At 41.1% G+C, this 14,694-nt stretch overlaps 1 protein-coding gene across 3 annotated transcripts in view; it reads right to left on the bottom strand.

Annotated features, from left to right (window-relative positions):
- Positions 1-3,178: 3,178 nt before the first annotated feature.
- ATXN7L2 (ataxin 7 like 2) overlaps positions 3,179-14,694 on the bottom strand; it is a 326,007-nt gene continuing 314,491 nt past the window's right edge. For all 3 annotated transcript variants that reach the window (XM_044076878.1, XM_044076879.1, XM_044076880.1), the window contains exon 11: positions 3,179-3,412. In XM_044076878.1, the coding sequence (XP_043932813.1) occupies positions 3,395-3,412 (18 nt within the window). In that variant the 3' untranslated portion in view covers positions 3,179-3,394. The remainder of the gene's footprint in view (positions 3,413-14,694) is intronic.

Below are 14,694 nucleotides of genomic sequence, written 5' to 3' on the forward strand. Positions count from 1 at the left end.
GATAGCCTCAGTGATCACTCCCCAATATTCCTACTCAAAAAATACCTATACCAAGCTAAATCTGTCATCTACCATCAAATACGTAAAAAACTAAACTTTAACCCACTCACATTCATCTCATCCCTCAAAGAATGTAACTAGCATCCACTAAAGTACCTCAGTCTTGATGATGCAGTTGAATTTTTTTAATACTACCTTCCTGAGCATCCTTAATTACCATGCCCCCATAAGACTTTCCAGAACCAAAGCACAACCCTCCTCATGGCTACAGAAAACCACTAAGTCAGAAATGAAAAACAGGGATAAAGCCTGGGAGCACTGGCGCAAAACCAAAAACCCTTCAACTAGACAGAGAGTCCTAGAACTACACAACAAAGTAAAAAAAGCTAAAAAACAGGACAAATTCCAATATCACCAGTCTGCCCTAGACTCCTCCCAACACAGCCCCAAACAATTCTGGTCCTCCATAAACTTCATCAGCAGCTCAAAGTAGACACAACAGGCAAATGCAGACTCCACCCAGGTAAAGTCAGTACCCCTTCTCCTAACATCTCTCACTCCTCCGAAAATATTGCTACCTCATTCAACACACTTCACACAAACCATACCATCACTAGCTAAACAACACAACCCCCCCTCCCCTCCAACCCACACCTTCAACTAGTAATCTCCCCACTGCCTTCTCTTTTTCTCCTGTACCTACCTCCAACATAAAAAAGTCTTAACTAAACTTAAGCCCACCAAATTAGCAGCAGACAACCTCCCAAGTGAATACCTACAAATCGCAGCGGATGCAATGGCCTACCCAGTATCCATCTTGATTAACCGATCTCTGTCAGAAAGTTATGTTCCCACACTGTGGAAAGTATCACATATAATACCCCTCCACAAAGGCAGCCCCTCCACAGAACTAACCAATTACCGGCCCATAGCTATTCTCTCTCCACTCTCCAAAATACTAGAGAGATGCATTCACTCTCAGGTCTCAGACTACCTCCTTACTAACAACCTCCTTTCCAATACTCAGCATTGTTTCCGACCAAACCATAGTGCCACCACTGCCTTACTGCCTTACTCTCCTTTACTAACACTATCCTTCAGCAAAAAAACAATGGCCATCTCTTCTCTGCTACTTTCCTAGACCTATCTAAAGCATTTGACATGGTTCCACACAAACAACTCATCTCTGTCCTCAATAACCTATCCTTCTCTCAGTCACCAACTGGTTTCAGAGTTACCTGTCTGACCGCCAACAATCCGTTGTATGGCGAAATGACATATCTCTCCAACTACCTGTCTCTATAGGGGTTCCCCAAGGATCCATCCTTGGACCCCTACTCTTTTCTGTTTTCACCAATAATCTAGCCTCTGCCACCAAACATGGCATACTCATACAATATGCAGATTACTCAACTATCATCTGCTCAGCTCAGTCCCTACCCAAACTGCAAAAAGTTACAAAGGAAGCCTTTTCCTCTGTTGAAACTTGTTTACCTGATGCCCAATTAATACTCAACCCAAATAAAAAACCAAACTACTCATCTTCCAACCCACCAAACATACTTAAAACAACTCTCACTTTAACATCACAGCAAAAGACCACACCACTATACACCCAAAAGAACACATCAAATTGCTAGGAGTGGAAATAGACAATAAACTAAAATTTGACATTCACATATCCATGACCATAAAAAAGTCCCAAAAAACTAGGAGCGTTATACAAAAATAAGCAACTTTTCACCAAAGCAGCAAAGATTTCAGTAGCAAATTCCCACCTTATCTCCACCCTACTTTATGCCTCTCCGATATATACCAACCTAAGGCAATGCAATCTAAATAAGCTAGAGACCTGCTACAACAAAATCGCCAAATTCGCCACAGGGGCATCCTACCGTAGTCACTATTGTCTCTCACTTGATGAACTGGGCTGGCTTGAACTCCCTCACCTCCTTCAATGGTATCAACTCTCACTTGCCCACAAACTAGTAAACCATCCACTAAATGTCCCATCCCTCCAGAATCTACTCCAACCCTATCGCACCACCACACCACTAAGATCCAGCAACAAAAATCACTTGCAGATCACTAAAGCCAATAACTCTGCTGGTGAAGCACTATTCTCTTGCGCCATAGCCAAATTATGGAACTCCCTCCCACCCACAATTACCTCCGTACCATCATGCACCCACTTCAAAACTTTACTAAAACCGCACCTAAAAACATGCTGGCTATGCCCTTGCAACTCCCACTCTAACATCACCCACCCCATCCAACCACTACCTTTCTTTCCACCCCACTAACTACCTTGATTATAGCAAGCTCAGATGCTCATAAGCCTAGTACTTATTATACAGCAGGAACTTCTTATTGTAACAATTGTTAATGTCTGTTATGTACTTCGCAGATAAAGATTCTAGTTGTCTACTGATGTACTATGTTCTTCATCTGTAACTATGTTTGTAATTAATTGCTATGTTAATCAAATTGTTAACCGCTATGTAAATCCAATGTAACTACTGTCCGTTTATTTTAACTGTGGAGCTTTTCTCCCCGGGCCTCCGCTGAAAATGGACCTACATCCAGTCGGACACTCCCGGTCAACAAATATAAGTAAATAAATAAATGACAAAATTCAAAGACCTCATATGAGAGGGCAAGGCATGAAATTCACATATTTGGAGCATACAGGATATTCTGAGAAAGAACACAGGCAAAAAAAAAAAAAAGTGACTATGTCTTCCCCCAAATCAGGCCAGTTGGGGTTAGAACAAAATAAAACTTATAACTAACTTATGGTGCTTTGGGGACAACTTTATAGCACAGAACAGCAAGTTATGTACTTTTTTTTTCAATTTTCAGTTGTACAGGTGACTCAGTTCCAAACGTCCAGTTAATCTCCACAAAGGAAGAAGAACCTTCTAACTTGTATCATATCAGCCTAGGACCATTCATAAATTTTTTTTTTTTTGGCAAGAAAGAAATGAGGAGGTAGGAGTGTATTACGGGTGGAGAATGCCGACAAAAAATGTACTGCGCAATTCTAACATCCACAGCTAAACTCTTACACATCCTGCAGCTGGAGATGTACAATCTCAAATTAGATGTCGGGGCTCCAGGATCATTAATAACTTCCTTAGGTAAATTCCAAGTGAAGAATTCACAAAGACTACAATGGTCTGGTTTTGCATTTTAATCAGCTTCTCACTCCTTCTTTTTATAGCAGCAGGATAACAAGTAAAGAGTCTTGAGGTATAATTTTTATAGTTAAAAAAATTCTATAATATAAAGTTTAGAAAAAAAAATAACACTAAGTCCAGCATCTGATCCAGACAGTCCATGGCAACAGAATTCAAAATTGTCTTCTGGGTGGCTCCTCTGGTGAAGGCAGTCCTCATGAATGAGATTTGGGCTAAAAAGAGAAAAAAAGTGTGTGAGTAAAAACAAAGTCTGGAAGTTTCTAAACAAGTTGTCGATGCAGGCTCTCTTTTCACTCTTTCAATCTTAAGTGAACCACAAAAGCAGCTGACAGAAGAGTACTACTGGTAGGGCTGGGGGCTACACACATTTATATACACCGTAGCTGGGAGGGCTAGGGGCTACACAAGTTTATATACATTGCAGCTGGGGGCTACACAGGTTTATACACACTTCCTAAAGAGAAAAAGCATCACAAATGCATTAAAGAAGACAGCCTCACAGAACAATGTATTTTAACAATGAAAATACCTTATGCAAGAGGCACTGTTTATAATGAAAACAAAGTGTTGCATTTTGTGACCTCAGTGCTCCAAGCAAAGTCAACTGTTGATGTAACTTTTACACTAAGGCCCATTAAGTAATTAAAAAAATGGCAACTACTGATGTAACTTTTAGACCAAGGCCCACTAAGTAATTCACTGTGTAACCGCAAGATGTTACCTAATGCTGTCCTAAGACAAACACAGAAGAGTTAATCTGAGACTGTTGACCACAGTTATGCAGTGACCTAATCACACAATACTGTTCAGATAATAAATAATGTAGAAATGTGACCTGCATCCACTCTTCACTACAGCTCAATGTGCAATACTCAGAGATAAAAGGCTTGCACAAATTCACATTATTCGCAGAGTGCAGCACAGCTCTGAATATGTAACTGCTAGGCAAGGACAAGAAAGCTACCTGCTTCTATAAATGACCTAGTTTTGTTTTTATCTGCCTAGGCAGTGAAGTGCAGTTTGAAGAGCAGAAGGGATAACACAGTTTTTACCTGTCGGACTCTCCCTGGGTGTTAGGAAAGGAGAGTATCTCAGGATCACTTACCTCACTCATGAATCATTACTACAGACCAGGGACCAGATGACAGACCTCTGGTTTCAAAAGGAAACAGATTCAAAAGGGGTTATATCACTTGTGAATGCAAATGACTTCCCCATCTCCCTTCTGAGCACATAAGACAAAAACATTTATTTTTCTGCTGCATTAATAAAAGCTGCAATTTCTCTCAGAGACACACACACACACACACACACACACACACACACACAAGATAGAAGAGAAGGGCCGGGTGCCAAAAGAAAAAAAGCAAATTCTTAAATATACAAAATACACTAAAGTGAAAAACATCATATACACTGACAGTAATTCACCAGACACTACTAAAAGGAGCAAACGCTGTGTTTAAAATCGACCACTCAATACCAAAAGCACAGTCAGTAGTCGGAATCCTTAAAATGATGTTATATTTATTAATAACAGTACAGCCACACGGATTTAGCTCTTTCATCCCCTGCATCAGAATCGAACATCATTTTAAGGATTCTGGCTACTGGCTGTGTTTTTGGTATTGACAATTCACCAAACACCTCAGCACAGCACAACTCATGGTATTACATTTGGTATCAGTGGATTTTCACTGCTCAGCAGCTCAAAGTAGACAAAATTACTCAAACCCCACCAAACACTGTCTCATGGTATGACAACACAATACACAACAGGCAAATGCAGACTCTTATTAGGTACTTGAGGTATCACTGCTCAGCATCACAACACAACAGGAAGCAGACCTCGTCTGTAGCACTAGGCTAGTAGCCTCTTTTCAGGGGAGGCTCAAGATGGTGGTTGCTCTCCTACAAGAAATCTGGCCAGGGCATCAGGAAAAGTACAGTTTTATACCTACCATAAATATAGATGTTCGAGTGTATACACTGCAGCAGTCATTACACTTGGGTTATCCTGCCGTCAGGCGGTTCCCCAATCGGCCTGAGTTCCAAAGTCTTGGTCCGGCGTCGGTTGCTGTCGCCTCCTCCCTGACGTCAGTGCGACAGGGGTATATAAGATGCAGCCGACTCCATTTTCTTCAGTTTTTCTTGCCCCAGATGTCAGGTGCCCCCAAATAGGTAGGCAATTCAAATTGCTAATAAAACATACATAAGAAAAGCAAACAACTTTCAGCTACCAGCAAATACTACCCATAGGTAGTAAAGGGTAGAAGACATAGGTACGTACCAGCAAGTAAGAGGGGAAGGAGGGAGGGTAACCTGGACTGCAGCAGTGTATACACTCGAACATCTACATTTTTGGTAGGTACAAAACTGTACTATGTTCATCGTGTTACACTGCTGCAGTCATTACACTTGGGTAGAATCCCAAAGCTGAGGTAGGGTGGCTGGTTCTATAAGGCATTAGGGGTGGCTATAAGGCCCTGCAGCACTGCAGTGACGATGCCAGCTCCGGATTTGGAGTATAGAGGCAGATGGTAATGCTTGGTGAAGGTATGTACAGAACTCCAAGTTGCTGCTTCCAAAATATCCTTGGTAGGTACTCCTCTGAGGTAGGCAGTTGAAGTGGCTGTTGCCTTGGTGGAGTGAGATCTAATGCTGCTAGGTACAGGTTTCTCATGTTGTGTATAGCAGAAACGTATATAATATCCTATCCATTTTGAAATAGTCTGTTTTGAAATGGCTTTTCCCTGTGCTCCTGCAGCATATGCTACCAATAATTGCTCAGATTTTCTGAAAGCTGTGGTTTTGGATAAAAAGTTGGCAAGTGAATAGTTTGGTTTAGAGCCACACTGGATACCACCTTTGGCATAAACGTAGGGTTAGTTCTTAAAGACACCCTGTCCTGGTGGAAAATGAGGAAAGGTTCCACTGCCATTAGTGCCTGTAATTCGGAAACTCTTCATGCTGATGTTATTGCCAGGAGCAGAGGAGTTTTCCAAGAGATATATTTTAATTCTGCTGTGTTAGCTGGCTCAAAAGGAGGTAAAGATAATTTTTCCAAAATAAAGTTGAGGTCCCAAGTTGGAGTAGGTGCTCTACGGGGCGGTCTTATGTTTTTAGCCCCTCTTAGGTATTGTCTTAGCAAAGGATTAGAGAAAATTGGTGAATCCGTGTTGTAATGAGCAGAGATGGCAGAGGCGTGGATCTTGATGGATGAGAAGGAGAGGCCTTTGTCCAGCATCTCAGTTAAATATTGTAGTATCTGAGGAATGTTTGGGACAAGAGGGTCAAGGCTGTGAGCTTGGTTCCAGGCACAGAATCTTTTCCATTTATCTGAATAGGCTTTCCTGGTACTAGGCCTTCTGGCCTCCAGAATGACATCCATAACAGCATTGGAGAGAGGCATTGCTTGCTTGACTAAGGAATCTTCCATGCAGCTAGGTTTAAGGTCTTTAGCTGGCTGTGTAGTATCTGGTTGTTGTGCTGAGTCAGCAGATGTGGGATTTGAGGCAAAATCCAAGGAGGTCCTTGTGCTAAGTTCTTTAAGATTGGGTACCAGTGCTGGCGTGGCCAGTCTGGTGCAAGCAGGATCACCTTTGGCTCTTCTTGCCTGGCTTTTATGAGTACCTTCGGCAGGAGAGGTAGTGGTGGGAAAGCGTATACTTGTAGGTTTTTCCAGCTGAATGAGAGGGCATCCACTTTCCATGCTTGTGGATGGTAACTCCTTGTGCAGAATTTCTGTAGCTAGCAGTTCATTGGGGATACAAACAGATCTATGTCCGGGCTCCACCATTTCTGTGTTATCATTCTGAATATTTGTGGATTCAATTCCCATTCGTGGGGATCCATGATGTTTCTGCTTAAGTCATCTGCCAGTGTGTTTTTCTCTCCTGGCAGGAATTGTGCTTGCAGATGACTTGATAGTTTAGAGCTGTGTTCCACAAGGTCATGGCTTGTCTGCAGAGGGAGTAGGAGTGACTGCCCCCTTGCTTGTTTATGTACCACATACCTGTGGTGTTGTCTGTCTTTAGTAGTAGTTGTCCTGGATGCAGCAGGTCCTTGAAAGCTATAAGGGCATTTTGTACAGCTAGCATCTCTTTTTGCTTGATGTGAAGATGCCTTTGTTCTGCGGGCCACTTGCCCTGAATACATTTGCCTGCCATGTGTGCTCCCCAGGTGTAAACTGCTGCATCTGTTGTCAGTGTTTGCCTGGCTGTGGGTTGAGTAAAAGGCTGTCCCTTGTTGAGGTGACAAGCTTGAACCCACCATTGAAACTCCTGTTGAAGGCAAGTAATTAGTGGTATAACTGTTTCCAAACTTTGACATTGTTGAGACCATACATTCTTTAGGTACCATTGTAGTTTCCTCATATGCAGTCTGGCATATGGAATTAGTAGTATGCAAGATGCCATGCAACCCAAGGCCTGCAGAATTTTTCTTGCAGGGAGTTGGGTCTTTGTTGCCATCAATTGAAAGCATTGAGTCAGCTGTCCTTGCTTGTCTGGCATGAGATAAGCCATTTGGCCCATTGTGTTCAAGCTGGCACCCAGGAATATTATCTCTTGTGAGGGCACTAGTTTTGATTTCTTTTCGTTTACTGTGTACCCCAAGCAACTTAATAACTTTTTTACAAACGCCAGATGCTTTAGAAGAATGTCCTTGCTCTCTGCTTGAATCAGGCAGTCGTCCATGTACGGATACATTTGAATTCCTTTCTGTCTGCAAAATGCAATTACTGGTGCCAGACACTTTGTGAAGACCCTGGGCGCAGTAGATAAGCCAAAGGGCAGTGCAGAGAATTGATAGTGCATTGAACCAGCTATGAATCCGAGGCATCTTCTGCAGTTTTGTCTGATAGGGACATGCAGGTATGCCTCCTTGAGGTCCAAGGTCACGAGCCAAGCTTTCTTGCCCAGCATGGGAAGAAGCTGCTGTAGTGTCAACATTCTGAATTTTGGAACATCCAGGTAAGTGTTTAGAGAAGAAAGATCCAGAATGGGCCTCCAGGCTTTGTCCTTTCTGGGAACCAGAAAGAGTCTTGAGTAAAATCCTTGTCCTTGCTCCTTTGGTGGTACCTTTTGAATAGCTCTCATATCCATGAGTGCTGTAATTTGTTTTTGAGCCTCTGCCCATTGATTTGGTGGCAGATTTGGCATTCCTTTTAACCTTTGCAGAGTGTGAAAGTGGAACCTGTAACCTTGAGATACAATGTTGAGAGCCCATTTGTCTTTGGTGATCATATGCCAATTGTGATAGAAAAGTGCCAGTTTTCCTCCCAAGGGAGCTGCCAAGAGAGAGTTGTTTGGCAGCTGTAGTGGGAAGTCATTGGGGCTGCTTTTTATATGGTTGGGGCCTGTCTTCCCTTCTTTCTGGCCTGATGAAACCCATTGTCGAGGCATGCAAGGACCTTGTGGTTGAACTCTACCTTTTGGACGTCTGTATCTGCCCCTTTGAGGTCCGTCTCTAACTGGAAAGGACCAATCCTTAGTTGGCCAATTTCTGCTAAATCTAGGAGGCTAAACCTGTAAGAAATCCTTCACTGTTTGCATAGAGTTTGCCTTATCCTCCATTTTCTTTAATACCTCTTCTGCCTTAACTCCAAATAACACATCCTGCTGCAAAGGTGCATCCAATAATCTTGCTTTAACATGATCTGGTAACTTGTGTACTTTTAACCAAGCAGGTCTTCTAATGACAGAGCCTGTAACTGCTGCTCTACAGGAGGCCTCTAAAGAATCAAAACCACATTGCAAAGTATGTTTTCCCACTTGTTCAGCTGCATGCAATAAAGCCTGCATTTCTTTAAAATTAGGAGGATCTGAATCTGGAAGCATTTTTTGTTTCAACTGAGACAGTAAAAATTGCTGATAGTTTAGCATGTGCAACTGGCAATTTAAGGCTCTCATTGCTAAAGTTGCAGACGTATATACTTTCTTTCCCCATCTGTCTAATGCTCTGGAATGTCTGTCAGGGGGAACTGGATTTTTGGCTGATGAGGCCTTAACCCCTTTGGCTCCCTGAGAAATAGTTTCAGGGTCAGCAACAGGGCTTTTATACAGACATTTGTGTGAGTCAGGGACTCTATAGTATGTGTCAGGTTTAACTGGGGCTGGAGGTAAGGAATCAGGATTTAAGCTGGATTCAGTATACACATCATCCACAATATCTAACACTGGCAGAATAGCAAGGGGTCTGTGTTGAGGTAATAAGAGGAAGAATCTGAGCCTTTTCTTGAGGTTTTCCCAAAGGAGTAGTCCTCAAGTGGAGAGGATGATGGAATTGACTCCTCAGCATCAGAATCCTCATAAGGGGGTAAAGAATATCCTAGGTCTGAGGATGAATCTGAAGAGATGGACACCTGGTCGGATGAGTCATAGTCTGCATCCTATCTAGGCCTTTTATCAGGAGGGGGATGGGACCCCCTGATCAGCGTGATTAGGTCTTCGGCCATTTTGAGCATTTGCTTCTTAGGCATGGAGGCCTGTCCTGGAGAATGCTGTATTTGTTTCTTTGTTTTTAAAGGAGGCTTAGACTTAGCAGAGGGTTTAATGCTTAACTGAGTAGGTTTGAAAGCACCCTCTGAAGCTGCGGGTAGCTCAGCCACTCCGGATCCCGCTGAAGGGTTAGTTTCGGTAGGCTGAATAACATGTGCGTCCGAAGGCCCAGCCATCTCAACGTGGGAGTCAGAGGCGGCCTGTGGTTCTACAGAAGCGGTCGTCACAGGCTGCGAAGGCGCCTCGCTGAAAACCGGAGAACCGGCAACTGGCCTAGAAGAAGCTTCGTTGTCAGTTTCGGGCCTCAGATGCTTATCCTTGTCTTTGCACTTTTTATGTATTCTGGTCGTCGGAAGTTCCGACCGCATGGTATAATTGAATTTTCTACCAAAATAATGTCGGGCAAAATCAAATCGACGTTTAATAGTGCATTTGTTAAACCTAGCACAAAACCGACAACCGGTGATGTCGTGGTCTGGGCCTAGGCATGGGATACAATAAGAATGGAAATCCTTATGAGGTATTTGCTTCCCACAAGAAATACAGTTATTAAATTTTACTGACATTGGTCTGAGGCAAGAAAAAGTTTCCCCAACGGGGTACTTAGCTTTGTAGAAGACTTCGGTTCTGGATTCGGAATGAAAATCTCAGGAGACGGCCGACCGGCACTTGCGAACTGCTTTTGCTTCGGGCACCGTGCGGCAAGAAAGACTGGAGAAAATGGCGTCGGCTGCATCTTATATACCCTTGTCGCACTGACGTCAGGGAGGAGGTGACAGCAACCAACACCGGACCAAGACTTTGAAACTCAGGCCGACTGGGGAACCGCCTGATGGCAGGATAACCCAAGTGTAATGACTGCAGCAGTGTAACACGATGAACATCTTCTCTTACTCAGTTACAGTAATCGTGACACAGCAGAAATTCTAGAGAAGAAGGAGAAGAAAAAGAAGCCACATGCCGAGAAAGTAGCTAGTGCACTGAAAGAGAAGAAAGATGAATTTGAGAATTTAAACAAAAGAAAAATAGTGGTGAGACTGAAAAATAAACACAAAGTGGCACTAAACAGGTATGACGTATGGGACAATATTATTTTACCTGTGGCTGTTACAATTCAAGAGGCAAAAGCATTCATTCTTATAAATAAAGAAACTTTTTGTGACATTATTTATGAGACTGTGCAAAACATGGAGAACTTTATTAGTGAATTTCAGAAAAGGAAAAATGGAAACCTATGGGATGAATAAGTGATAAAGACTGGTTTTAGAGAAATGAAGAAAAAGTTATATATTCAACTTTGTACTAATATAGAAAGTTACACTTTAAATAAAAACACATATATGAAGGAAAGTTGTAAAGAACTGTTAGACATTGTAAAAGTATATAATGACGGGTTTATAGATGAGGGGGGCTGGGATAGCACTGTCTTTCTGAAAATGGAAAATGAGATTTTTATATAGATATATATATATATATATATATACACACACATACACATATACCCCAAGTGTTATAAACGTTGAAGGGAACTGAGGCTTGGTAAAGTACTGGGGCAAATAAGAACATGTTATTTATGTGTAAAAGAGGGACACTTTGTGAATAATTATGAAAAAAGAGGGTGTTACATTTGTGGAAAAAATGCAGAATGGGCAAAAACTGTGAGTTGGAATGTTACAAATGTAAACAAAAAGGACATTTAGCAATAGATTGTAAAGAAATAGAAAAAGAAAGTGATAATAAATTTGAAGAAAGTAAAGAAGCAGGAGAAGAAAAAGAAAAAAAGATAAGATAAAACAAAAAGAATAAATAATAACGACAAAAGAGAATGAAGTTAGTGAATAAAGAACCGGATAGAAATGTTGAAGTAATTTCAGAATTTAGTGATGAAGACGATATAAACTGGATTGTGGTTAATAAGAAAACCTGTACAGGTAAAACAGTTAGAGAGAAAAAGGAAATTTAAGGGTATAAATGTAAAAAAGATAAAAAAAAGACATCTGCAGAGTGAGACTGTGATATAAAGCTATATCCCATGCTAATATGTGTAGTCTGCACAGGGATTAAGATTTGGTCCTCCCCGCACACTTTTTATGTACCACATCACGGCAATATTGTTTGTAAACACCTGAGGAGGTCCTGTGGCCCACAGATTATTCCGAGAGTTGAATGAATTCGTATGAGCTATCTCTTTTATGTTTGTGTGTTTTGGTCTGTCTTTTTGTCCCAAAGACCCTGCACTTTTATACACACTGACACTGCTCTCCAAGGAAAGTCTGAGGCACCCGTTGAAACAGACTACTTTGGAGCATGAGGGGAGAATGTGAGACCTGGAGAAATTTGATATCTCTGCAATCTGAATTCCCCTTTTCACAAATCCCAGAAATAGAATTTGAAATGATAATGCATGTTGATGCTGGGACCAAAAATATTCTGGATACCATTGTATCTTTCTCACGTGAAGTCTTGCAAGTGTTATCATTAAAATCATGGATGCCATGAGACCCAGATTCCTAATATATTATCTCGCCGAGACAGCCTGAGTGTACAACCCACAAAATATATCTAAATATAGATCTATTTTTTTCCTGTGGAAGAAAAGTGCTTTGCACTGAGGTGTCTAGCTGGTAGCCAAAAAATATAATCCTGGGAGATGGAGTCAGGTAAGACTTTTGAATGTTCTCTTGGAATCCTAGTTTGTGTTTCGAGATCTCTGACCCAAAAGAGGGATTCCTGCAACTTTGTAAAAGCCTCTGCAAAGATAATCCATTCATCTAAATATGGAAAAAATGTGGATATCCTGCAGCTTTTAGTGGGCTATCACAAGAGACAGACACTGGGAACATGGATAACCCAAATGGTAAAGCAGAGAGAACTGATAATGTGAACCACATGAACAAAAGCTTAAGAAATGCCTGATATCAAGATATATAGGAATATGATTTTATGCATATTTTAAATCTAACATTACTAGAAAACTCAAATGAGTAAGGTAATATAATAGGTTGTGAAGTGATAGCATTATCTTCAGAAAAGAAAAATCCAGAACTGGTCTCCATGAATTTTCCTCCTTTAACACTGAAAACATTTTTGAGTAAAATCTGTCCTGTAACTGGCTTTGGGGAACAGCTTTTATTACACCCCTGAGACAGCATACGATGTAAAACAGAACAAAAGAAAATAATCTGGTCTGGTGGATAAAGAGGAATCTCTTGAACAAGAGGAAATTTGTGCTACTGCCATCTGTGGCTTAGATGGATCACATTCAGGGCCTACATGAAAGAAACAATCTGTTGCCACAGACAGAAATGGAAAGTCAGCGTTTCTGGAAGAATAATGGGACTGCCAGGATGGGAGGGGGGCCAAGGGCCTTATAGAGTCAATATGAACTGACTGTCCTTTGTTCTGAGGAGTTCCTGATTTCTTTCTGGAACCTCCCTGCCACTGCTTTCTAAATTTCTGCTTACTTGCATTCCACTGAGACTGCTTATTTTGTTTTTTACCAAAGCTAGAAAAAGGAGCAGAGAATCCCTTGGAGATGGAGGGCGTAAAAATCTGTGAGATTTCCTGAATCAGCTTTTCTTTCTCATCACATGCCTTCCTCTGGAGCAGCAGGTCCAAAAACTAAATCTCTATTCAAGGAAGAATTCAAAATTTCATTTTTAACATTTTCTGGGAGGTTCTGGGAATGCAGCCAAGCAAACCTGATTAAAACACTACCAGTGTCCAAAGCCCTGGAAGTAGTATTTGCAAAGTCATAAATGCATTTTAAACAATGAGTGATAATCTGAGAAATAGAAGAAACTGAACTACACAATGCTGATTTTTCCTCACAAGAGGAATCTGAAGACAAAACACTCCTCATACTTTTTTAATTAGGATAACCTTCATATGAACTTCAGAGTTTAGAATTCTAAATAAAGTTGCAGAATCATACACTCTCCCCGCAACCTTATCAAACATTTTTCCATTCTTATCGGAAAGAAAAGGATTAGAATTAACAAAAAAAAGACCAAGTTTAAATAAATTTATCTGCTTTCTTAGGGGCAGCCGGCGGTCATAGAAACCACCAGTCTGACAAAAAACTTCTTCCATGCCTGACAGAACTGAAGGAATAGAAGTGGGTTCTAAAAATTCCAACTGTAACAATCACAACATTTTCTTACGACAATGACAGACCTCAGTATTCTCCCACTGAAAGCAATAGCTCATCCTAGTATTAGTCTCACAGATAGAGAAACCCTCACAGGGAGAACCAGACACCGCACTCTCCTCAGAATATGAATCAAAAACATGAGAAGAAAAAACTGCATCTGTACCTTCACAATCCTCTATTTCCTAGGGAAGCTTAGCAGCAATAGTTGGTAAAACAGGAAAATAGCAAAAAAAGGTAATTTATTTTCCACAGGAAAAAAAAAAGACCACTTTAAACCCTTTCCCCAGCCACCCCAAAAGAAAAATATAAACAGTTTGTCCACAGAAAAGTAGTTTTAAATAACTTGTTACCACAAAAAAGTATGATCCCCTTTAAAAGTACATAAAAGTCACTAGACAGTCAACAAAAATGCTTTTTCCTAGCTTAAAAGTACTTGCTTTTAAGAAAATGTTAGCTTTCACAAGTAAAAAAAATAATTTGAGGAGTTACCCCTCAAAAGGGAGGAGCATTAGCCACCCTTCGATGCTTGAAAACCCACAGAGGATCACAGTCTTCTGCAACAGGAAAGTTCTGAAGGGTCTAGCACACAAAACCAAATTTTAGTCAGCAAAGCTTGAGCTGACTAATGGTTTGGGTGCATGGAATGTACCCTAAAGCTCTGGAAGCTAACCTGATATTACATTTTATGCAGGATACAACCCACGTAGTTTAGGGTCCCGCAGCAGTGATGATGATGAAAATTAACATCTAACCCTTTTAAACTAATGGTGTATTAAAAAAAGCCTAAAGTTAGATGAAAAAATTGTAGTATCATCACATCTGCTAAACTCCTCTTATATAC

The sequence above is a fragment of the Protopterus annectens genome, chromosome 7.part0 (assembly GCF_019279795.1).
Source record: "Protopterus annectens isolate FY-2018-M chromosome 7.part0, PAN1.0, whole genome shotgun sequence".
Taxonomy (NCBI): domain Eukaryota; kingdom Metazoa; phylum Chordata; order Ceratodontiformes; family Protopteridae; genus Protopterus; species Protopterus annectens.